At 37.2% G+C, this 24,366-nt stretch overlaps 1 protein-coding gene across 1 annotated transcript; it reads left to right on the top strand.

Moving 5' to 3' along the window:
- Positions 1-8,896: 8,896 nt before the first annotated feature.
- MMP7 (matrix metallopeptidase 7) lies at positions 8,897-18,012 on the top strand. Its single transcript, XM_033120743.1, has 6 exons — positions 8,897-9,047; positions 11,772-11,998; positions 12,089-12,237; positions 13,664-13,792; positions 15,503-15,664; positions 17,793-18,012. Exons 1-6 carry the CDS (start codon positions 8,940-8,942, stop codon positions 17,807-17,809), a joined length of 792 nt encoding a protein of 263 aa, XP_032976634.1. The 5' UTR covers positions 8,897-8,939; the 3' UTR covers positions 17,810-18,012.
- The last annotated feature ends 6,354 nt before the right edge of the window (positions 18,013-24,366 follow it).

Here is a 24,366-nt window from a genome sequence, read left to right as displayed (position 1 = left end):
GTCTCTATTGCCCTGGGACCTAGCACAGTGCCTGGCATGAGACAAACACTCCATATGTGTCTGTAGAATGAGTGACTAAATGTCTGAACTAATGAATGAGAAGTAACATAGACTATTAAAAGGATTATGAGCTTAAGAGACAGGCAGCCATGGATTCGAATCCCAGCTCTAACACTTGCTACCTATGTAATCTTAAAGCTAAAATAGAGATAATAATACCTTCCTGAATTATTTGGTTGAAAGAGTCAGAAAACCAACCCAAAAAAATCACAATCAAAAACAAACAAACAAATATATGGGGAGTTCTATTGGTTTGCTTAATTGAGAAATCCAACTAGTTGGAATCCAAGAAATCAAATGATATGATTGGCAATCTAAAGAACTCTGCTTAGTTTTATTCTCAGACAACTTTTCGCTATGTGGTAGCAAGATAGCCATTAGATGCTCCAAGCTCCCATGGTTCTTATAGGTCATGTCCCACAAAAATAACAAGACCCTCTTTAGCAATTGTCTACATCAAACCCAAAAAAGGCTTCTCACTGGTACTTCTGGGGTCACCTGCCCACTCTTCGACTGTATTAGTCCCTGGTCAGGGGTGTGGGGGAAGGTCAAAGCACATGAAGAATTACTGAAGTTGGAGAGGAGCAGTTCACGAAAGAAAAAACTGCCAAACAAAAAGTAACATACTTGCACAATAATTATCATTCGACATTGATGTGATGATTAATGACAAAATCATACATAAAGCACTTACTAAATAGGCATTCAACAAATAGTAGCTATTATGAATAACAAACCTTTTAAGGCGAATCGAGTTCAATGTAAATATAAGAATTACATATTCAATTAGAAATTTATTTTCATTCAAATTTTTTTTAAAAAACCACTTCTTAAATGTTAGATTTTCTGTGTAATACTACTCTCATTTAAAGAACAGAAAATTACACTGGTATCACTGAAAACTCAGGAGGAGCACCTGGTAGTTACAAACGCTGAATTTTTAGGGTTAGGCCATTAGGCCTTATGAAAATAGTCCCTGAGAAACTTCATATCATTATGAAATTGGGTCATATAGTTAGCTTTCCTCTTTTCCTTATTTTCTGATTTTTTTTTTTTTAAGGACACTAAATGCAATTTGGTATACAAGATTGGACCCTGGAACACAAAAAGACATTAGTGCAAAAACTAGCAAAATCCAAAATGGCAAAACACTGAGGAAATTTTTGAGAAGACTCGATGACTGCAGATGGCAGGAAGAAACAAAAAAAAAATGAAGGAAAACTGCTGACCAAATGAAGTGGGATGAGTGACACTTTAACCCCAATGGGGATTCACCTTGCGAAAAAGACAAATAGCCCTGGTCAGCAGAAAAACTTTACCCTTTCCTGAACTGTCTTTAACGGAACCTAGTGTCTTAGAAATGCATGAATAATAAGAGGATCCTTGGTCAAATCAGTTTGGGAAATCAAAAAAAAAAAAAAAATCTGAAATCACAGCTTCAGAACATACATTTGCATATTGAAGGTTCTAAGACTTCCTGTAATAGGCAAAACTGTTATATTGTTTTAACACATTATTTCCCAAAATTATTTTGCCATAGTATGCTTCCATGTAACATTCATTAATGTTTTGCCTCTATGTTTGGGGGAAATATTGATAGTTAAGTTTGTAAGTCTAAGGAAGCTTGGCAAATATAGAATCAAATAATCAGGTATAACATAGGTTGGTACAAAAATAATTGCGGTTTTTGCAATTATTTTTAACCTTTTAAACCACAATGACTTTTGCACCGACCTAATAAAACATAAGATATCAAAGAAATTTCCCCATCTGTGGTGAGCTACTTTGGACCACACCTTAGAACCCCTAAGGGTATCTGAATAGAAAAATTTGAGAAGTTAGAGGCAATAAAGAACTAACGACAAAACTCATTCCAGGTGATAAAGGCCCAGAAACAGACATTGACAAAGTAGGGAATATGTGATGGAGGCAGGGCAAGGCAGGAAGGGCTCCTTTCCTTCAAAATGACCTGTACTTACTCACTGAGGTCTGGAATCTCTTGAAAAGGAAAATGATTATTCTCAGTTATAGACATAGGATTGAAATGCAAGTAACCTTGGTACCACTGATGGAGGTTAAAGTTCACACCAATGATCTATACAAAATCCTAAAAGTTGATGTAGGAAGGACAAGCATTAGGGAGCTCAGAGATTGAGGAGGGTAGGACTAGCGACAATAAACTGGAGGGAGGGGACTAGAAGAAGAGATAAACCCCCAGTTGATCATGGAACAGGCTCCAACCTGAAACTAGACTTAAACCAGCAAATTCCCTTAGCCCTAACCACATGAGAAAACTGAGTGAAAGCGCCACCCTTGGTGAGCCACAGGTTTGGCTTCAAAAGGATTAGAGGGTGTGGTCCAGCTAGAACCCAGGGGCTGCACTATGGACAAAGTAACCAGAAGCAAGCTGATTCAGAGAGGTGGGTTTGCCATCCCTCCTCCCGCAGGGGTCATCCAAAGCCCTAAGATGCTTGGCTTTCTGCAAAAATTATTGCTGGTTTTAGTTTTGCAAACCACTTTAAGCTATGTTTGTAACACAATACAATAAATAGCATGTTGTCTAATAGCATGTCTCAATAACTGTTCTGGCTCTAATCATCAATCTAATTAATTTTCATTGTCAATAAACATGGCAGAAGAGGGGAGAGAGTAGGGTAAATATTCCCAGAGTAATTGACTGAAAGCCAAAAATATTCCCACCAAAATCTACATTCAGAGGAAGTTTTGCCATTGTAGTTATAGACACAATCTGAGGTAAATTATTTGCTTCTCTCTATTTTTTTAATCATAAAAAACAATATAGCCATAAATATGAATTACCACTACAGACACTCTAAGTGTAGTTCATGTTATCTGATGTAGCTAAGGAGCTAAGTTCTTGTTTTACCAGTAAGCACAAAATTCCTCTAGAGAAATAACTGCCTTTGTTTAGAAAAATACCTTGATGAGCTGCTTAGTAATGGAAAGAGAGGCCCTGAAATTTGGATTATGAGGAGACAAACTGGAGATTACTGAGAGTGCCCTAATTAAAAAATAATAATAAAGCTAAAATTTAGGGTTAGAAGCTAGTAGGAATAGGAAAAGCGCAGCAGCAGGGCAGGAAGCAGAAGATCTAGTTGGTGAGAGAGTTATTTAAGAACTGGAAACTTAGCACTAAATTTTAAATTGTCTGCAGTATAGTGCTGGACTCTAAATATCCTTCCATTACCCCTTACTCTCCCGTTTTAAATCTATTATACAAAGCTAATGCTTGTGAGTCCATCCAGAGGCGGTCAAGCATCAAAGTTATATTCTACTTCAGCGTTGGATTGAGATAATCACTGCCCTTTCTTTCTGAGGTGTAACTGCTAAAAATTGGCACTAATGGAAAAAATATCTAGCTCTGTTTCAAAGTTTCCCTACCTTCTTCTTGTAAGTAAGGGACATGGGCTTGGTTAAGGAAGGCCCAGATCTTTACAGCTTAGGATCTGAGGGGGGAAAAAGGGACAAAGAGGAAGAGTAAATGGTTTTGTTTTTGCTTTCTCCCTTTGGTGGTGAAGGAAGGAAGCTTAAAGAATAGTAACTCTGATCATTCTCTCTCACTTTCTTCTCATTTCCCTTCCCTCTGTGTCTTCCTTCCTCATCTACTTTCCCAATTCTAGAACTTTTCTTCCATTAGCTGATGGGCCTCAGGGTAGTGGTAATAAGAGGCCACACTGCTGCAACAGCTCACATTCTACTTAGAGCAGGATTAGATGTCCTCTTCTCCGGTCACCTCTCACCCAGATGTAGTGGTAAGGCCTTTCACACCATCAGTTACGTTCACTGAAGTATTCCACTACCGTGCTCTCCTCTGTATAAACCCATCTTCTCCTGAATGTGAGATGCTTCCATGCATTCAAAATTAAAGTTGTGTCACTTCTCCTAACATCTGATTTACTCTATTTCAATTTTTGTGACTTCTTCTTCTGTGGATATGTTCTGTTGTTCATACAATCCACCCTAAGATTTTATTGATAAACACCACAAATGCTTTTCTAGTTTAAAAAGTCAGTAGGGTCTATGATAAAGAGATTTCTTTGGTTGGTTATTATAACACACTACATTGTAATATTTAAAATAGTTATTTTCTTGTTTCTCAGGAATCATTGGCATTATTGGCACCAATAAAATGATCGGAATAAAACTATTTAAATTTCCTATTTTCTTTTATAGTTAGTTATCTGATCACCATGCTAGGTTCTTCGAGGTGAAAGAAAAAGGCCATTACAATACATAAAAACTCCAAGCATATAATGACCTGACAATCATAATAGCTAGCACTTAGAGAACTGTTACCATGCTCCAAAACACGGCTAAGTCTTTTGTACACTTAATCCTCTCATTTAATCCTTACTACAACCCTAAAAGAAAGGTACTAGTATTCCCATATTTCAGATAAGGAATCTGAAGCACAGAGAGGTTAAGTATTTTGTCATTATGACACAGAAGGAAACTGACCAAGTCTGAATGACTCCCCTTTAACATGATAACGAGTTAAGTCAGCCTGGTCAGAACACCAAAGCAGAAAATCACACTACAGCAGGGGACAAATCAAAAGTACAAAAAGGAAAGCTATGAAAAATAAAGCATACGAATCAATGACCTAAATAGAAGAGCTTAAATCATAAAACTCTTAGAAGACACAGATGAAAATGTTCATGACTTTGGAATTGGCAGTGGCTTCTTAGATACGATACCAAAGGCTTGAGCAACCAAAGAAAAAATAGATAAATTGGACTTCATCAAAATTATAAACTTTTGTGCATCAAAGAACATTATCCAGAAAATGAAAAAAACAACCTACAGAAAGGGAAACATATTTGTAAATCACATCTCCAATAAGAGTTTAACATCCAGAATATATAAGAAACTTCTACAACTCAACAACAAAAAGACCAACAACCCAATTAAAAATATTGGCAAAAGACTTGAATAGACATTTCTCCAAAGAAGATTTTCAAATGGACAACAGCACATGAAAAAATGCTCAACATCATTCGTCATTAGAAATACAAATCAAAATCATATGAGATACAACTTCACACCTACTCAGATAGTTATAATAAAAAACATTTAAACACAGAAAATAAAAAAAGGTTGACAAAGATGTGGAGAAATTTCGATCTTCATGTATTGCTGGTGAGAATGTAAAATGGTACAGCCTCTGTAGAAAACAATTTGGTGGTTCCTCAAGATGTTAAACCTAGAATTACCATATGACCCAGCAATCTCACTCCTAAATAATTAAAAACAGAGACTCAAACAGATATTTGTAACATTAATGATCATTAGACAATTATTCACAATAGCCAAAAAGTGGAAACAACCTAAGTGCCTATTAACTGATAAATGGATAAACAAAATATGGTATATCCTTTATAATGGATATACCATAAAAAAAAGAATGAAGCTCTGATACAAGCTACAACATAGATGAATCTTGAAAACATTATGCTAAGGAAAATAATCCACACACAAAAGGACAACTATTATATTATATGAAATACCTACAATAGTCAAATTCATAGAGATGAGATGTAGAATAGAAATTACTAGGGGCAAAGGGGAGGAGTAAGGAAAGAGTTATTGGTTAATGGGTACAGAGCTTCTGTTTGATATGATGAAAAAGTTCTGGAAATAGATATCGGTGATGGTTGCACAACATTGTGAACGTGTTTAAAGTAACTGAATTGTACACCTCGAATGGTTAAAATGATAAATTTCATGTTGTGTATATTTTACCACAATAAAAAAAAAATTATGGTTTTCCTTCTTTAGAAATAAGTCCCTCAGAGCAAGTATCTATAGAGCACATCATTCTCATGAGCTCCAGATCTGATTTTCCAGCTGAAATATTCACACCCATTATCCAAATTGGTGTCATTGCTTCCACATCCAAGTCCCTGCGTCCGTCCCATAAGCCTTGTCTCTGTATTAGCAGTGGTACCATCCACTAAGTCCATTACTCTTAGGTCATCTTTAATTCTCTCTTTCTCACTCCTGCAACCAATCAGCTCCTAAGTTTTGGTTTTGTTTTATTTTGTTTTTATCAGTCCTACCTTCTGTAATATGTATGAGGTGTGATAAAAAAAATGGTGAATGTTTAAATTTTTTAAAATTTATTACAGTAAAAGACACATTGCCATTAATCCCTCCTCAAAATACTTCCCCTCGCTTCGAACACACTTATCATTTTTGCCACTTTCTGAAGCAGTTCTGGAGGTCCTCTCTCGTGACTATCTTTACTTTATCCTCCATCAGGACAATGCACCATGTCACACAGCACTTCTGGTATGGCAATTTCTGTCAAATTAAAACATTATGATGTATTCTCATTCACCTTATTCACCGGATCTGGCACTATGCTACTTCTGGCTCTTCCCCAAAGTCAAAATGACCGTAAAAGGTAAACGTTTTGAATCAATTCAGAACATAGAGGCAGCCATAAGAGTGCAACTAAAGAGGACTTCCAGAACGGCTTCAGAAAGTGGCAAGAATGATGGGATAAGTGTGTTTGAAGTGAAGGGGAATATTTTGAGGGGAATTAATGGCAATGTGTCTTTTACTGTAATAAATTATTTTTTATTTAAACATTCACCGTATTTTGTGATCACACCTCATAGATCTTGAATTTCCTTTCTCTTTTACATCCAGTCATTCTTAGTTTAAGGACTCATCCTCCCTCTTTCACCTGAATTATTGTAATAAATTTTCTTGATCTGTCTGCCTCTCTAATATCTCTCTACAGAGAGTCATCTGTCCTTCACAATCCATCTTCAGAACAGCCACAAACATTTTCTTACAACATTACAAATCTAATAAGGCTACTCTCTTCCTTTAAAACATTCCTCGACAACATTTAGGACAAAGTCCAAACTCCCTCGTGTACAAGACTGGCTCTTCCCAACTTGACCCCAACCTGCTTTTCCAGCCACTCATCCTGCAGCAACACCAAGTGCTTACTTTTCTCCATCCGTGTTCTTCTCTTTCCAGGTACTCTTCCTATAATGGCTTATCCCAAGGGAACTTCCTAGTTATCCTCCCAAATCCAGCTAACATGCTACCTCCTATATTAATCATTCCTCAACTTCCATAGGAAAAATTAGCTATTTCCTTCTCCTTGATAGCATTGCATATGCTTATAATATGCAATGCTTTAAATGTCACATCGCTTTAAAAGTATGTATCTCTCTATATCCCAGCACCAGAGCATAAGTTTCTAAAGGTTGGAACTGGGACTTAATCCCTCTCATTTGCTTTTTCACTAATTACAGTTTAGATGAACAAGAGAAAACTTCTTTCTCCCTATCCAAAAGTGACTATTCAAGGGGGTTACTAAGATTTATTTTAAATATTTGTAGTGTCTAATGTGCTTTGAACTACTAAAAATAAAAATATAAAATCTAGGAAATGCCTTTGAACTTTAATTCAATGCAAAGATCACAGAAAACATCATATAATTTCCATATTAGCTGATCCAAGTTCATAAATATTCATTTATTCTATAAACATTTATTGTGCACCTGTTACATACCAGACACTGACTAAAGATACCAGGTCCTCAAGTATAGTTGTACTGTGACTACACAGAATTAAAGCATCTATGTAATGGTTTAGAAACTACCTGAATAATTAAATTTCCAGCACCAGTATACTTGGAGTGTTTTCTATGATGCATTATAGTCAAAAGCCATGGTGCTCTCCCAAGAAATGCATAATGTAATGACAAAATGAATAAGCAATGTGATGTGATAGAAAAAGCACTGGATGGGGAGGCAGGACTAATATTAACTATCTGTGTGACGTTAGGGAAATAAATTAATTTATCACCTTAGCTTCAATTTTATCTTTAGTGAAAATAAAGTAGTTGAACTAGAATCTCTAGATCATGGATACTTAATTGCTATATGTAGCATAACCATGATGTATATCAAGGACCAAAGCAGCCCTCCCAGTGTCTGGTTAGCGTCTGGAGTCAGGGTGATTAGAAGAGAAAGATTTGATACAGTGATTTCCAAATTGAAAGTCTAGCTTTGGAGAAACCTCGTTCTATACAATGTGAAGCATGACGAGTATGGTAGTTACACAGTCAAGCCCATACTTGAAGACTTTTATTTGGTTCTTATTTTTTCATGTAATTGAAGAGAAATTCGGAGTAATGTTGACCACTAAGAAAAGAAATAATCTGATTAAAAGGAGACTTAGAGAAGGGAATTCTCAGTGCTCCGCCAAGGTGTCTGGAAGATGAGGGAATGGAGTACAGGCTCTGGGTGGCCACTGACCCAGTCACAGCTCAGCATTTCTTCTTCCTGCCACTCCTGCCATCATTCCCCCTCTACAGAACCACAAGGTGCTGGCAATGTTCTAGTTCTTGACTTGGATGACTGTCACAGAATGTTTGTTTAATGATTATTTGATCACGTCTATGTTTTATGAACTTGTCTATGCATTTCAATGTTTTTTTTTAAAAAAAGCTCTTTTAAGATATGCGGTACAATAATGTCCTCAGTGAGGCGCCCTTACGTTTTAAATTACGACGATAAGGTTGGAGTAGCAGTTTAATTCCAGCAAATAAAATGTGTTTTCTCGTGGACTAAATTTTACACAGGAGACAAGGAAAAAAATCCAAGACAAACACATTGTGTGCTTCCTGCCAATAAGAACATAAAACTTCCTCGTTGTCATTAATAAAAAATAACACACACTTTCAAAGTTCTGTAGAAACTACAAAGAACAAACCATTCTTATGAGTCACCTATGTTCACAGTCAGGGCTGAGAAGCTATATAAATCTCTGAAGCCTCTGGCAGAAAACACCAAACCAACCATAGGTCTGAGAACAGCCTGTGGACAGCAGCTATGCAGCTGGCCCTGCTGTGCGCTGTGTGTCTGCTGCCCGGCGGCCTGGCTCTGCCGCTTCCCCTGGAGGCAGGAGGCATGAGTGAGCCACAGTGGAAACAGGCTCAGGTATGTCACTGGTCCACTCACCTGGGTCTCCATGGTCTCTGCACCAGCATTAGCAAGTGTGTTTTTCAATTTTGGTAATTTTTCTACTATAAAGGCAACATATGTTTTAATCGAATAGCTATTAAGAGCAGCCTTTAGAGCCTTCCAAAAGTGGGTTCAAGTTCCAGCTCTTCCGCTCGCTATGTAGATGAGCGTAGGAATGTTATTACATTTCTGTAAGCTTCATTTCTCTAATTTGGAAGTTGGATGTTATAATGGTACCAACCAAATAAAGGTGTTGTGAAGCACTTAACACCATACCTGGAACATTGTTCATATGCAATAAATTGAAGTTGTTATTGTTATTTATTGTAACTTGAGGTTCTTTTCATAAGAGCAGAGCGTTGCCTCTTAGAAGGAAGACTATTGTCATGGAGAAACTTGAAATCAGAAAATAAGGGTAGACGTTATGGCTCTCCCACTTACAAGTGTGATGATGGGCAAGACATGAAGTTTTGACTTTGTTTTCTCATGTGTCCAATAGAAATAATAATACTATGTGGTTTATAACTCACAGGAATATTCTAGTGAATAAATGAAGTAATAACACTACCAAATATCATGTATGTAACAACTGTAAAGTAGTTCATATACATCATGTCATTTAATTCTTAGCTCTATCCTGAGAAAACGAAGAAACCAAAGTTAAGTTGATTCACATACTTGTTAATGGTGGAGAATCAAGGAAGTGTTTTGATAAAAGTCAAGGACAAGTTTTTTGGTTCAAAAATCATGTTCTTTCTAATACAGTACTTCATAAGCAGCCCAATAAGTGTAAATAATTATTATTTGGCAAAATAAAGGGATGTTTAACCCTAAGTATTGTTTATAGATTGAAGCTTTAAGCATAGGAATAGTCAGGTTTTATTTCACATTAACTTTGACTTTTAAAAGTCCCAGTAATACGTTTGATTGAACCATATGAAATTACTGATATTTGACTGTTTTTTACCTCCAAAGCAGCGATTTCGTATTTTCCACCTAATAGATTCTCCAGAAGGAGGACACTTACGAGAGTATTGAATCTCTTTACTTAACAAGCAAGTTGCCAGTAAGCCAGAGAGAGGTTAGCTAGATTTACGGAAGGCAGGAAAATTCATCTCAAGGATGCAGAGAAATTTCCTCCAAAGGGTGTCTTTGTAAAGCCTGTAGCTCTGGAATGGACAAAATGCATTGTTTGTTTTTAAATAAGGGATTAATTCTTAAATGTCACGGATGAACAATGAGTAGTTGTTGCAATGAATGAAACATAATTATTGTTAACAAGCAGAGAAAGCACATTACTAAGGTTACTTACATACAGGGCAACATACAGAGGTTCTGAGACAAGTAGCCGTTGCACCTACTTCAAATTAGACAGCCAATGAGTGAGCAAATGTTTAAATCATTTCAATAATACTATCATGCATTATATCACCCTGTACATTTTTCTAATGAAGTGGGCTTTGGAATCAAAGCACAAATTCAAATATTGGCTCCTTTAGTTACTCATGGGTCGGCCTTGCACAAGTTATTTTGTTTCTCTGAGCCATTTTTTTTCGTATGTAAAATAGGAATAACAATAATGTACCTCCCCTTTACAGGGTAATTACGAGGCTTCAGAAAGAAAAGTATGTAAAGCTCCTAGTATATAGTCCCTGCCACTATCTAGTAAGTGCTTGATAAAAGTTCTTGTGAGGCTGCTGCCACTGTTGTTATTTCATTCTTTTTTTTTTTTTTCTATTTAGTCCAGCAGCTAATCTCATAACCAGATACTTGGGTCCTTTAAGAAATTTCCAGGGACCCAGTGGTGCACGGAATGCCCCTGGGAGACCTGCTTTATCCTGCAGCCTCATAAATGGGATTTACGAGTGATTTAACAGTAGAAAGAACACAGGACCAGCAATCAGGAAACTCAGGTCCAGTTCCGCTATTAATTTAATATGTGACCTTGAGCAAATCATTTAGTTGCTATGAGGTTTGAGAATATGTACATTAAACTATAATTTCATAATATCCCTTCCCAGGACTAAAATTTTAACACCCTTTAACTTTAGATGCGACCAGATTTCCAGAGAATCTTAGAAGGGGCTGGGTGACTTCGGATGTCCCCACAGGGTCTCTGATGTGAACGAAGGTCTCAGTTGTGCCTCTTGAGGACACACTAATCATTCTTCCTGATTAGCTGTTACAGACAATTCTATGTTACATGAAGTGTACAGTAGGTTTCTGTTCAGAACATTTAATGGGATAAAAGAGAAATGGAGGTACTCTTTTCTTTTGCTCATGAAATGGAATGACAATGCTTCATTGTCAATATTAAATTTTCTTCTCATTCATGCACACTTATTTTTAAATTTTTTATCTTTCAATTACAGTTACAATGCAATTTTGTATGTCTCAGGTGTACAACATAGTGATTAGACATTTATATACTTTACGAAGTGATCACCCCAATAAGTGAGTACCCATCTGACACCATACATATTTATGACAATAAGATTGACTATATTCTCTATGCTGTACTTTACATCCCCCAGGACTGCTTTTATAATGCACATTTATTTTACTTGCTGACTATGTAACTATGTGTCTTTAAACCACTATATGTGAGTCCACAGAAATCAGAGGCAAAAAGGTGCAGATTTCTGAGATAAAAGAAGACAATAAACAAAAATTAGAGATCAATTACTCTCTTTCCAACAGGACTATCTCGAGAGATTTTATCCATATGACTCAAAAACAAGGGATGTCAATAGTATAGAAGCCAAACTCAAGGAGATGCAAAAATTCTTTCACCTGCCTATAACTGGAATGTTAAACTCCCGCATCATAGAAATAATGCAGAAGCCCAGATGTGGAATGCCAGATGTTGCAGAATACTCACTATTCCCAAATAGCCCAAAATGGACTTCCAAAGTAGTCACCTACAGGTTAGTTTTGCTTTGGTTCATTTTGGCAAAAACAATAAAGCCCTTTTCCTAAGAAGTCAAAACAAACATTGTTTTCTTGTTTGCTTCCAGGATCCTATCATATACTCGAGACTTATCACCTCTCAGAGTGAATCAACTAGTGGCCAAGGCCTTCGAAATGTGGAAAAAAGAGATCCCCCTGCACTTCAAGAGAATTCATCGGGGAATTGCTGACATCATGATTGGCTTTGCAAGAGGAGGTGAGGGAGATTCCTGCAGCCTAATCCTGTGTGCTCTTTTGCTTGTCTTGAATGTCCGTGCCTTCTTCTCTTCAGAATTTAGGATCTTTAATGATTTTGGTCTTGTCAGCTCTTTTTCTAGTCCATTAATTTAGGGCCACTTTTTATAACAGAGGATGAGACAAACAATGGCCCATAAGCCAAATCCAGCCCACTATCTGTTTTTGCAAATAAATATTTACTAGAACACAGCCATGAGCCTTCATTTACCTATTGTCTATGACTGCTTTGGGACTACAATGGCAGGGTGTTTAGTAATTGTGACAGAGACCCTCAAGCCCACAAATCCTAAATTACTTATTATCTGGCCTTTTGCAGAAAAACGTTGCCAACCACTGTTTTGTAGCATGTGTATACACACACACACATACACACACACACTTATATTTATAGGACAGTTTAAAATATATCTAACTAACATCAGCAGTAAACTGAGAAAAGGGGTTACACCTTCCAAAAGCTTTAAGTGGTCCTGAAGAAAAAGGACAGCCCCTCTGGACTGTTACCAACACTCCTCCTGTAGCAAAAAAGTAGAAAACAGAGAACTTTCATATTAAAGGGCTTAGGGTGATATAACATGTATATGAACTGCTATTAATTACTGGTGTTTCATGGTGCAAATTTAGAGGAAAATACTGTTCTTTTGGTCTGTTCTAATACTGAAATGACTGGGTGTTGAGAATTTAGCTGAAATTAAACTTCAGCCATAATATTGACAACACTGAAGACAATGCTATGGAAAGCACTGATCATGGCATTCCATATTTTTCAAGAACTAGATAAACTGGATATGGCCTGATACCAATTTGAAAATAACTAGCTCTCCATCACAATCAAAAGTGCTATTCAAATTCATTTAAGAACCCTTTGAGCATGTTCTCCAAAAGACTGTCTACAATAACCACAAAGAATAAGCTAAATCTTTAAGAAGGATTATAACACATGGTACACAAGTTTCTTGCTAAAGGCAGTACTCACACTCATTGTCCACACTGCCACCATCAGCCAAGCAAAGTGATCAAATTTAACACTTAGATGCAACCATAAGTTCGATGTAAATGTATTTCAAGTCCCATATCCAATAAGCTTTCGATATATGGTGGTTATCAGTGATGGGCAGTGTTCTGTGAAAGGAGAAGTGCTCTGACAAATAAACACCAAACCACCCTGCATATACAACTGGCTGCTGATAACACAATGCTCACTTCTTGGACTGGGCTCATCTTTCCAGGCTCCGTAGTCATAAACTCTAACTGGGTGGAGGTACTAGATTGGTGCAAAAATAATTACGGTTAAAAAGGTTAAAAATCATAGCAAAAACCTCAATTACATTTGCACCAACCTGATAAATTCAGTCACTAAGGGCAATCACCCTATTTTCTTTCAGCTCACGGGGACTCGTACCCATTTGATGGACCAGGAAACATACTAGCTCATGCCTTCGCACCTGGGCCAGGCCTAGGAGGAGATACCCACTTTGATGAGGACGAACGCTGGAGTGATGGCAGCAGTATCGGTACTGTATCCCGTCTCTCTTCTATTATACATCCTTTTCAAAAATCTCGAACTTCTTATACTAGCTTTAATTTGATAATTGCTTTGATTAGTAGTAATTACTGAGCCCTTGCTAACTGCTAACCACTGTGCTATGTGCTTTAAATGCATAATTTCATTTAATATGTTCATAATGCTACACATACAGAAGATGGAAGCTCAGGCGATGAAGTCAAGCAACTTTGAGTTTACTTTGCTGTGCCTCTCCCAATTACTCGCTACGTGTCTTTGGGCAAGTTATTCAACTTCTCTGAGCCTCAGTTTTCTCATCTATGAAATGGGACTGTAAATAATTCCCACCTCATAGGATTGTTCTTTGAATTAAATGAGATAATGTTTATACAGTGCCTAGCACAGTGTTTGGAATGTATCAATAATTTAATAAATTACAGCTCTTTCTTTATGTTTCCCCCAAATTTAACCTTTTTAATTGAAGAGAAAGAAGAGCAGCAACTACGATATTTAAGAATTATATACAATTCTGAGATTATTCACTGTTGTTTAGAAAGGACTCACACCATCACCCAGCCCATCATATTCTAATTGGAGGCAATTCTGAAAAAAACAAAAAACAAAAAACAAATACTGGCCTTGAAATTAGTACTGGCAGTGGGAATTCACCACCAGAGTGAAGCTTTGCTGTGAAAATCTAACCTGTGTGAAATTATGACACTGCCTCCATTTTACATCCTGCATATCCTTTTCATTCTCCTTTCTTTCCATTCAAGGTAGGCTAAAGTCAATCTAATGCACCACAATTGGAATTCTTTCCATTCAAACTCACAGGCTTACACCTTCCCCCTTATTTGCAAAGCCTTTCTATGAGTCTGAGGGAGCGAAAAGCATATATGTAATACAATTTAATAAATCAGAGGCAAAACCCAGCATTGCCTGGCGATCCTGCCTTTCCGTCTTGTTTTCTCAAAACCAACTTTCTCTCTCCTGCCATCCAAGTCACTATCGTTTATTTAACAGCCATTATTTCTCATATATTGGGAAACTCTAATTATTATGACAAATCTACAAGGTAGGAATTATTATCTCTATTTAACAGATGAGGACATAAGACTCAGTACTGTCAGTTAATGTGTTTAGAACCATCCAAGTAGTAAGTAGCAGTGCTGAGTTTAAAACCTAGATCTTAATGCTTCTAAAGCCTTTGCTTTCTACAGAATACTGCTCTCTGAGTAATTATATAAGAAGCAAATAGGCAGAAAAACATTACTTTAAAAAAATGGGGTAATGAGATTAAAACACTAGCATTCTGATTTTCCTTCTAAACCAAGGGTGTCCAAACTTTTTCCAACATTTTTCACCAAGGGCCATATGCAGTAAAATACACAAACAGCCGGGCCACTCACTCGAGGTGAAGTACGCATTGCCTCACCTGGTTTATTTAAGTAAACTAAATATATTTTTGGAATTTGCTGTGGGCCAATTAACAATGGATCATGGGCCGCAGTTGGCCCGCGGGCCGCAGTTTGGACACCGCTAATGTTCTAAACCATTCCCCCTTATGAAGACCTAGAAACAAATAAGTCAACTGCAGAGGATTTCAAGAGTTAGGTATTTTTATAGTTATTTCATTTTCTATTATATATTATGCTATGTTATATTTTATTATGCATATAGTTATTTTTTATAGTTACTGCATGTCACTCTTTGGTTGTAGGAATTAACTTGCTATATGCTGCAACCCACGAACTTGGCCATTCTTTGGGTCTGGGTCATTCGTCTGATCCCAATGCTGTGATGTATCCAACCTATGAAGATAAAGACTCTGAGGATTTCAAACTTTCACAGGATGATATTGAAGGAATTCAGAAGTTATATGGTAATATTTATGATTTCAAATAAGGGGGCTTCTCTTTGTCTCAGAGTAAGCTTGAACGGGAAAGACCGGGAAATGGGCACTCACTTGGAAAAACACACTGGAACTTTCATGTAAAAGCCTATGGAGGGGAGAAATTTGAGGCCTTAGATATTCAAAATTTAACGAGGCTATTGATTTTAAGTTTTCAGTAATACAGTATCATTTGGTTAAGTCATGAAAATGACACTATCAAGTTTGGGGTATTTCTGTCAAGCTGCCACTCACTGTCCTTCCTTGCTCAGTTAACATACTGTAGGAGACTCTCCCCTGTGGAGATGGACTGAGGTACATCACACCTTCCTCCTGAGCCGCCCACCCTCAGGGACTCCTAGGTGACTAAAAGTACCCTAATTTTTCCTGATTGCAGATATGTGTAAGGAAAGGGGTTGATCATTGACAGTGACTGCTTAAAAATGCTGGTCATGATGCTTATGAATATCCAATGTCCCAACCTACACCTTTTTGTGTTAGTCAAGACCCAAATTGAATTTAAAAGCATAAGCTGATTTGTATGTACTTGGTCAAGTCAGTCAGAAATAGTGGCATGAGAAAGAAATGAAAGGACAAGGATAAAAGCCATCCATGTCTCTAGATAAAGATAAAAATAGTACGATTGAAAGAGGCTAAATGAATTGTTTAAGGTCATGTGGCTGCCACGGGTTTGAACAATGCTCCCACATAAGGGCTGCAGGATTCTCTACTCTTTCTACTACATATCTCTGCCTATCACTACTTAGTAAGCTTTTAAAAGCAATTGGGAAAGGAGAATTCAGAAGGATATCTTTAAGTCCACAGATATAATTTAACCTTTCAACAAAACATCAGGATGTAATAATACACTCCAAAAAGATCACCTAAGAGTCTTTGAATGATCAGAAGAACAATGAAAGTGCTTCCACATCATAATGCCCTTAGAGAGAAATTATTCATGTAGGATAACGGATTGAAGGAGAATTTACTATATCAACCAGCATTTCCCAAGTTGTGTTCCCAGACCACTAGTCCTACAAGACAAGTCCCAAAAAAGGATGCTATGGGGGAAACAAGTTCAAAAAATACTACGTAATGTATTTCAGGTGCACAGGCTATTTCAAAGTACCTAACAAACTGTTTCACTCAGAGCCTCCTAAATTTTTGATCTTTCTATGGAACATCCTTGAGCACTCACAGAATAGCATTTCAGAGAATACATGTTGGAAAATACCATGTCACTGTACTCTAAAGTTCTGATTCTAAGAGCTGTCAAAAACGCTCACAAAACACTGAAAATTGTTGGTAAAGTTGTCACCAACAAAACAGAAAATAGTACCTCCCTTTATGTAAAACTACGGAACTCATGGAATACTGCATAGCATGTGTAACTATCTTAGACTCTTAAGGAAACTAGAATTGGACTACAAATGGTTCTGGGGCAGACAGATTAGAAAAAGACAGACTGGTGCATTAAATCTTTAAGTATTATACAATGAGGTGCTCGTAGTCAAGGCTGGAAAGAGGTAACTTCTGGACAAATGAAAGTAAGATTTCATTATATGGGTTTTAAATTCAGGAAGTTCATTAATCCAACAAGTGATGAACAGAAAATATAAATTCAAAAGAATGTGATTAAACTCATGAATGTAAAGTTCCCAGTATTCTTTTCAGAATCATAACAGCTAAAATATATCAAGTATTTACAGTATACCAAGCACTTCACATGCATTAGCTCATTTCATCCAACAATCCGATGACTTGTTATTATCCTGATTTTACAGATTGGTAATCTAACACTCAAAGAGCCTACGTAGTAATTTGCCCAAGATCATACAGCTGGTAAAATGGCAGACAAGATGCAAAGATACCTGACCTCCAGGCCTTATGCTCCATACAATCTGCCTTCTAAGCCTTTGGAGGTTGTTTTTCAGAACCTTCAATAGTCTCACAAAGAAAACTGGCTCAGGCACAGAAACCTGGGCTGGGTGAAAGAGAAATTGTATGTACTGCCACAATTCTTGTGTTTTTATAGTCTTAGGGTTTTTTAATGTATATTATACCATGTCAAAATGTTTGGGATTCTTTTTTTGTTTGTTTGTTTGTTTTCTGTTAATAGGAGAGAGAGGTGATTGAAGAAAGAATTAGAAACTTCAGGGAGAACACACGTTCAGTCATTGGATTCTATATGATTGTTCCCCAGTTAGAATTAATGATCACTGTTCCTGCCTTCCTTTTAGCACTTATTTCATCTTTCCTCGAATTGCAGTTGGTTTTTGCATGTCTCTCCTCCCTGTGGGGATAAGCTCTTTTATGGCACAATGTGTCTTACTCATCCATGTCTCTCCTCAAGCAACTTACACTTAGAAGATGTCAATGAATGTTAAATACACAAATAAATAAAATTTTTATTTCATGGTAAAATGATTTATATTTAGGTGTGCTTTTTTTTCCCCCCCATCAAGAGCAGATATGCTATACAATGAAATCAAAGACTAAGGCAAAAAAAACTAACAACCCACCACATTATTTTGGGTCTTCAGCTGCACCCCACCCTATCACTGGGTAGGTAAAGTGAGAGCTCCAACCCTTTATTTTTCATTAGTGGAGCTCAAAGGTACACTAAGTTCCCCTTATCCTTTGGCCCAAGCTCTCATTCTAAGTATTTCGGAAAGTCCTATTTGTCCCACAAAATGCATGTGAATTCCCAAGGATTTACATTCTTGTAGTCACTTCTGTTTCCAAGTTCCCACCCCTGACCTGATTTCACTGCGTCTCTCCTGCCACAGCTGCTCTGTGTTCCTTTTTCTCTGCCCCATGCCAACCAAGATATTGGTCTCACCCTCTTCTCTTTAACTTTCCCTAAACCAGTCCTTTACAAGGCTTTTGTGAGACTATTGACTTTGCTGAAGATTTGCATTGACAGTGATATTTTATACTGCATAAGGACAACGAAATTGAGTAAAAATAAATATCATATATTATCCCCATCCTTCAAATCCTTTACCTATCTCAGTATCAGGAATTTCTCACTGGCCACCTACCTGTGCAGCTTCAATACCTACCACATCTCTTCCTAATCTTCAAGTCTCTAGCCCCTATTCCTTCCAACATCCCCCACAAACTAATTTTTCTGAAGTCCACACAGCTCCAGCTCTCCCTTTCCATACACAGAGACTCACTAATGTGTTTCTCTGGGAGAATCACTCTCTACACAGAGTTAAATCCTTTACCAAGACACAGAGCTGGTGGGGCAGCCAGATGGCTCAGTTGGTTAGAGCGCAAGCTCTTAACAACAAGGTTGCTGGTTCAATTTCCACCATGGGATGGTGGGCTGCGCACCCTGCAATTAAAGATTGAAAATGGCAACTGGACTTGGAGCTGAGCTGTGCCCTCCATAACTAGACTGAAGGACAACGACTTGGAGCTGATGGGCCCTGGAGACACTGTTCCCCAATAAAATTAAAAAAAGAAAAGACAGAGAGCCAGGAAAGGCTTTGCCATTTCAGCCCTTCTTCCTCCTCTACACTTCCGACATCCATGCATGGTTTTCTCTATAAATAGAGGAATGAAGAATTGGAATTTACTTTCTTACTGATATAAATTATCACACACACACACGCACACACGCACACCCTAAGAAGATGCATTTATTTTTTACCATTTCAGGTAAGAATCTTTTTCACTCAAAACAGATCAATATCGCCAAACTGAGAAATGCCACCAAAGCAATTAGGAAGTCATTCTAGGGCCAGATCACACCAAGGAGGGGATCTATAATCTTGGCAAAAGATGAAGTATATGTGAATAGGAATTCACAGGCCCTTTTAAAACATAACAGAATAAGTCTATAACAACAGAATGAAAAGGAAAGTAGAAGTCATTGAATTCAGGTTCCTCATTTTATAGGTGACAAAACAAAGTGGTAAAATGATTTCCATAAGGCTCATATCAGCAAATGTAGAAGTGATTAAAGCCTATTTTTGTTTGTTTGCTTGTTTGTATTTTCAATCTTTCAGTTGAAAATGATATCAATCGTTTTTACTTGCCCAGCATCCTTTCAGCCTACGTTTGGGGACAGAGACATTATACAGTCTTAGTGGGACATCACTTAGGATGCCACACACAGCTGGGCCTGTTAAGGGAGTATAGGACCTTAACAAGTTTGGCCTGTCAGATACTCGACTGAAAACACTGGAGGCTAATCCTACAAAGAGCTTAGGGTTTCTTTTCTAGATTTTGCTACTGAATGCATTGCCTTCCAATATATGTTGTCTCCTGCTTAAGTTAACCAGAGTCAGTTTATGTCTATTGTTTGCAAATTCCTGACACATTAGCTCGATTGGTTCTCCTATGATATCTGACCTAGGGCCTGTGTTACATATCTCAACACATATACCAATTTAACAATGAAATTGAGCTCTACTTGAAGCAAAGAAGTTAAATTTTTTTATTCCTCTCAAAATAGCAGAAAGCTGACTTGTAAATAAAAATTTTCCTTAGACTATCGGGACCCATGTTCTTTTTTTAAAATTGTGGTAAAATACACAGGACATAAAATTTACTATCTTAACCATTTTTGAACATATAGTGCAGTATTAAGTATATTCACATTGCTGTGCCAGAGTAAAGATTCTTAACCTCAGAACTATTGACATGTTCAGCTGGATAATTCTTTTACTAAAGGCTGTCCTGTGCATTGTTGAATGACAAGTGGTATCCCCAGTGTCTACTGGCATTCCCACTAGATGCCAGTAGAACATCCTCAATGGTGGCAACCAAAGATGTCTCAGACACTGCCAAATAAATGTCAGTGCCCCAATTTTTTAAATGATACTAATCCATTAAATCCAAAAATCTGGAAACGACTGTGGTAGGCTACAATGACACTGAAGGTTTTAGGTAAGGGAACTCACAAGATGAGATTTGTTTTCTAGGAAGTCAATTAAAGTGTCAACTTTATAAATTTTGAACTCTCCCATCCAGAATCCTTCAGAAAAGGGCAGAAGGCCAGTAGTACTGGTTAACAAGACTATAAAAAATATTTACCAATTTGCTAACGTAAGAATAGCAAATTGCCATTAAAAAAAAAAAAATCCTAGGTCACATGTGGTTTTCTTTACCATGATTGTTTAGAAGCGTATTTGCAACATATTTTAAAAAGGAAATTAACATCAGACACTTCATCAACAACAAATCCTTGTAAATAAACCAGATAATTATAATTTATTCTGAGAACTACACAGAAAACATGATTTGACCATTTTTCTCAGTTAGCCGTTCAACAAGCATTCATTAAGTCAGGAACTTGGAGAGTGAAGAAGCACACAAAGGTGAAAAATACATAGAACCCACCTTCAGGATTCTCAAAGTCTGATGAATAAAGCAGATACTCAAGAAATTATTATAATACATTTTAAGTTTTATTAATAAAGGATTATACAATGTGAAAGGGAGAAAGCTCTAACATTGGGATTCTAAGTTATTTTGATAAGCTTCAGAGCTACGTTCTACAAATTCTAGAATACTACAAAAAAACAGCCAAATCCAAAATTCCAGTTTGATAGTAAAGTATTCTGGGTAAGTAAGGCTTCTCTAACAGGCTTAGGACCCTCAACAGACTGGTCATAAGTTTCATAGAACAGTTATACATCCTAAGACTTCATAATCTCCGGATTGGCACCTGGTCTGAAGGCTCTCCCCATTCACTCTACTCCTTCCCCTTTATCTTTCCGAGGTATAGCGAAGGATACCTAGGACTAAATCTCTTGCACATCTAATCTCATCTTGGTATCTGCTTTTCAGAGGACCTGAATTAACACAAGATGTGTTGTAGTGATCTATCATTGTATTTAAAAGCTACCCTGAACAGTGGCTTAAAGTTACAATCATTTTATTAAATCTCATGATTGGGGGGTCAGAAATGCAGGCAAGCCTCCACAGGATAGTTCTTTTGTTTCGTGGGGCAGATGGGCTGGTTTGGAGGATCCAAGATAGCTTCACTCACATGTCTGCCACCTTGGTAGAGATGGCTAGAAATCTAGGCTCAACTGGAACTATCATCATCCATATCACCTGCATGTGGCCTCTCCAACATGGAGATCTTCAGGTGATCGGACTTCATATGTGGAGGCCTAGGGCTCCAAGAACAAGTGTTCCCACAAGCAGGGAGAAGCTGTACAGCCTTTTATATCTAGCTTCAAAAGTCACATAGCATCACTTCTGCTGTACTTTGCTGTCAAAATAATCACAAGCCCACCTAGAGTAAAGACGAGGAGGTATACATCCATCTTGATACAAGTGCCCAAGAATTTGCAGTCATGTTTTAAAACTGCCACTGGGGGTCACCCTTTCCCTTATGAAACCATCTATCACTTAAACCAGAGGAGATTTACTCATTCTAACTGAAAGTTTGGTTCCTGCAATAAACATGCTGTATAAATCAGCAAAAATAAGTTCTAGTTTGTGCCCTCTTGGCCATCACAGCCCAGATGTCAATGCCCCAACCAACAAAAAGGGAATTCAGAGTTAGTGCTGTACTGTTCAGGTGACAAATGAAGTGATAGGCCATGACCCTGGTGACAACTGTTTCTTTGGGAGTAGATTTTATATTTTCAGCAAGTGTAGAAGGCTGCCGTGCAACATGAGCCTTTCCCACTTATTCGCTGATCATTTAAATGTGAGAAAGAGTAATCTGATTACTAGCGAGCATAAAGAGGATGGTCAGCTGTGCTTTGGCCTGACCAGCAGCTAAGAGACAGTTGTGATCAATTGTTGCAACTTTAATTGGTGAGGAAGAAACATGGCCTGATGATTACCAAAGGACAGTGGGTTAAACTTTAAGGAACAACAAACACAGTTTTGTATTCCTGTTATGTTTTGCTGAGGCATATTATAGACTTTAAAGCCAAGAACCAGAGACTCTCCTAAATTACAAAGTAACAGTGGACTTGCTTTCCTAGAGTTTGACAATGGTGATTGTCAAGTTTGTGTGTGTGTGTGTGTGTGTGTGTGTGTGTGTGTGTGATAAACATTTACTTGAAAGAGACCTTGAGAACTACCTCAGAATCATACGAATGCGTTTGAGAGCTTTCTTTTTCTTGCATCTCAAATTAGCAAATTCATGTAGCCCTGAATAAAAACAAGCAACTATATAGAAAAGTTTGGGAACATTAAATGATGGATTGGAATTCTATGCAAAATTAACACTTAATTGTGCTTTCTCATTATCTATAACTAGATCATATTCAAGGAAGAATCTATGTCACGGCAAGGAGATCCCAACCTCCTAATCTAAGGAATCAGAATCATTCTGGTACAGAAAATGTGATTGATCTACTACTTCTTTTTAAGCTTCTCCTGCCCCGTGATATTGATATAAAAAGTGGAAAATACAGAAATTTAGCAGAAAATACAAAATCTATGTCTGAATTGTTCAGCATTAGAAACAATGATTGACAAAATCACTGGCACATTGAAATTGCCTAATAAATATTTGTTGAATTGAATGAATGAATGAATATTTGGGGTAACTTGCTCAATCAAAATTTTCAATTTAGACATTTTCTAGAAGATGATGTTATAAATCAAGAATGATAGGCTAATTTAAGTTTGAAATAGCTAAATGGTTTCTATGCAGCTTGTTAAGGATTAATACTTAGAAAGATTTCATTATAATTTACTTAGGACAGATTCCCTTTGAACTTCATTTCTTACATTGTTATATCAAACAGTTAGGGCTTTTCAGTTAAATCTTAATATTCTTGTTATCTTAATAATCATCACATCACCAACAAAGACTAAAGGGTGTCATCTTAATTACTTTCAGGCAGGGAATTTAGCTGTTTTGTTCAGTACATAGAAGAGCATGTGACATAGAGTAGGCATCCATTTAATATTTGTTGAATGAAGGAATTAATTAATTGGTGTATAAATTAGTGGCCTGGAAAAGTATCAACTGGAAATTGACATTTTCCTGAATGATTTCTCCATATGCTGGGCTCACTGGGATCATAATTGCTAAATACAAATGCTTGGAATAATTGCTTGTAATACTTTGTATTCCAAGCACTCTGATGGTTGCTTAATACACTCTTTTGGTTATACTATGGCTATATAGCAAATAAACCCCAAACTTAGTGTCTTGAAACCACTGCAACCATTTCTTATCACTCATAATCCTGTGGATTGAGTAGGTGGTTCTTCTGCTGGTGTTGTTTAGGGTCCCTCGTAAGTCTTTGGCCAGCTGGTGGCTGGGCTGGAATGTCCAAGATGGCTTCAGTCACGTGTCTGGCGCCTTGGCACAGATGGCTGGAGAACTGAGACCTCTCTCTCTTCAAATGGTCTCTTCTTAACACAGTAGCTGAATCCCCAGATCTACCATTTCCAAGAAGGAAGGAGCAAAAGCATCACCTCTTCTTAGTTCTATTAATTAAAGCAGACAGAGTGCCAGTCAGCCCAGATTCAAAGTGAGGGAAAATATACTCCATATCTCAATGGGAGAAATGACAAAGAATTTGTAATCATCTTCAATTCCCCCTACATACTTGCATTCTAATCATTATAGCAACCCTGAAAGGTGGGTATTATTTAATCCATTTCATTAAAGAGAAAATTCTCACAGTTTATATATCTGACAATTAGGTTCACAAACTCATCCTAGGAAAAGTGCTACATACCTCATTGCTGAATAT

This window comes from Rhinolophus ferrumequinum, chromosome 11, assembly GCF_004115265.2.
Source record: "Rhinolophus ferrumequinum isolate MPI-CBG mRhiFer1 chromosome 11, mRhiFer1_v1.p, whole genome shotgun sequence".
NCBI lineage: Eukaryota > Metazoa > Chordata > Mammalia > Chiroptera > Rhinolophidae > Rhinolophus > Rhinolophus ferrumequinum.
The sequence above is the reverse complement of the archived record's forward strand: the minus strand, read 5'-3'. Positions and strand labels throughout refer to the sequence as shown.

Coding starts and splice junctions, on each gene's coding strand:
- MMP7 (XM_033120743.1), top strand. CDS start 8,940: ATGCAGCTGGCCCTGCTGTGCGCTGTGTGTCTGCTGCCCGGCGGCCTG. Junction 12,238..13,663: donor GATTGGCTTTGCAAGAGGAG/GTGAGGGAGATT, acceptor ATTTTCTTTCAG/CTCACGGGGACTCGTACCCA. Junction 13,793..15,502: donor GAGTGATGGCAGCAGTATCG/GTACTGTATCCC, acceptor CTTTGGTTGTAG/GAATTAACTTGCTATATGCT.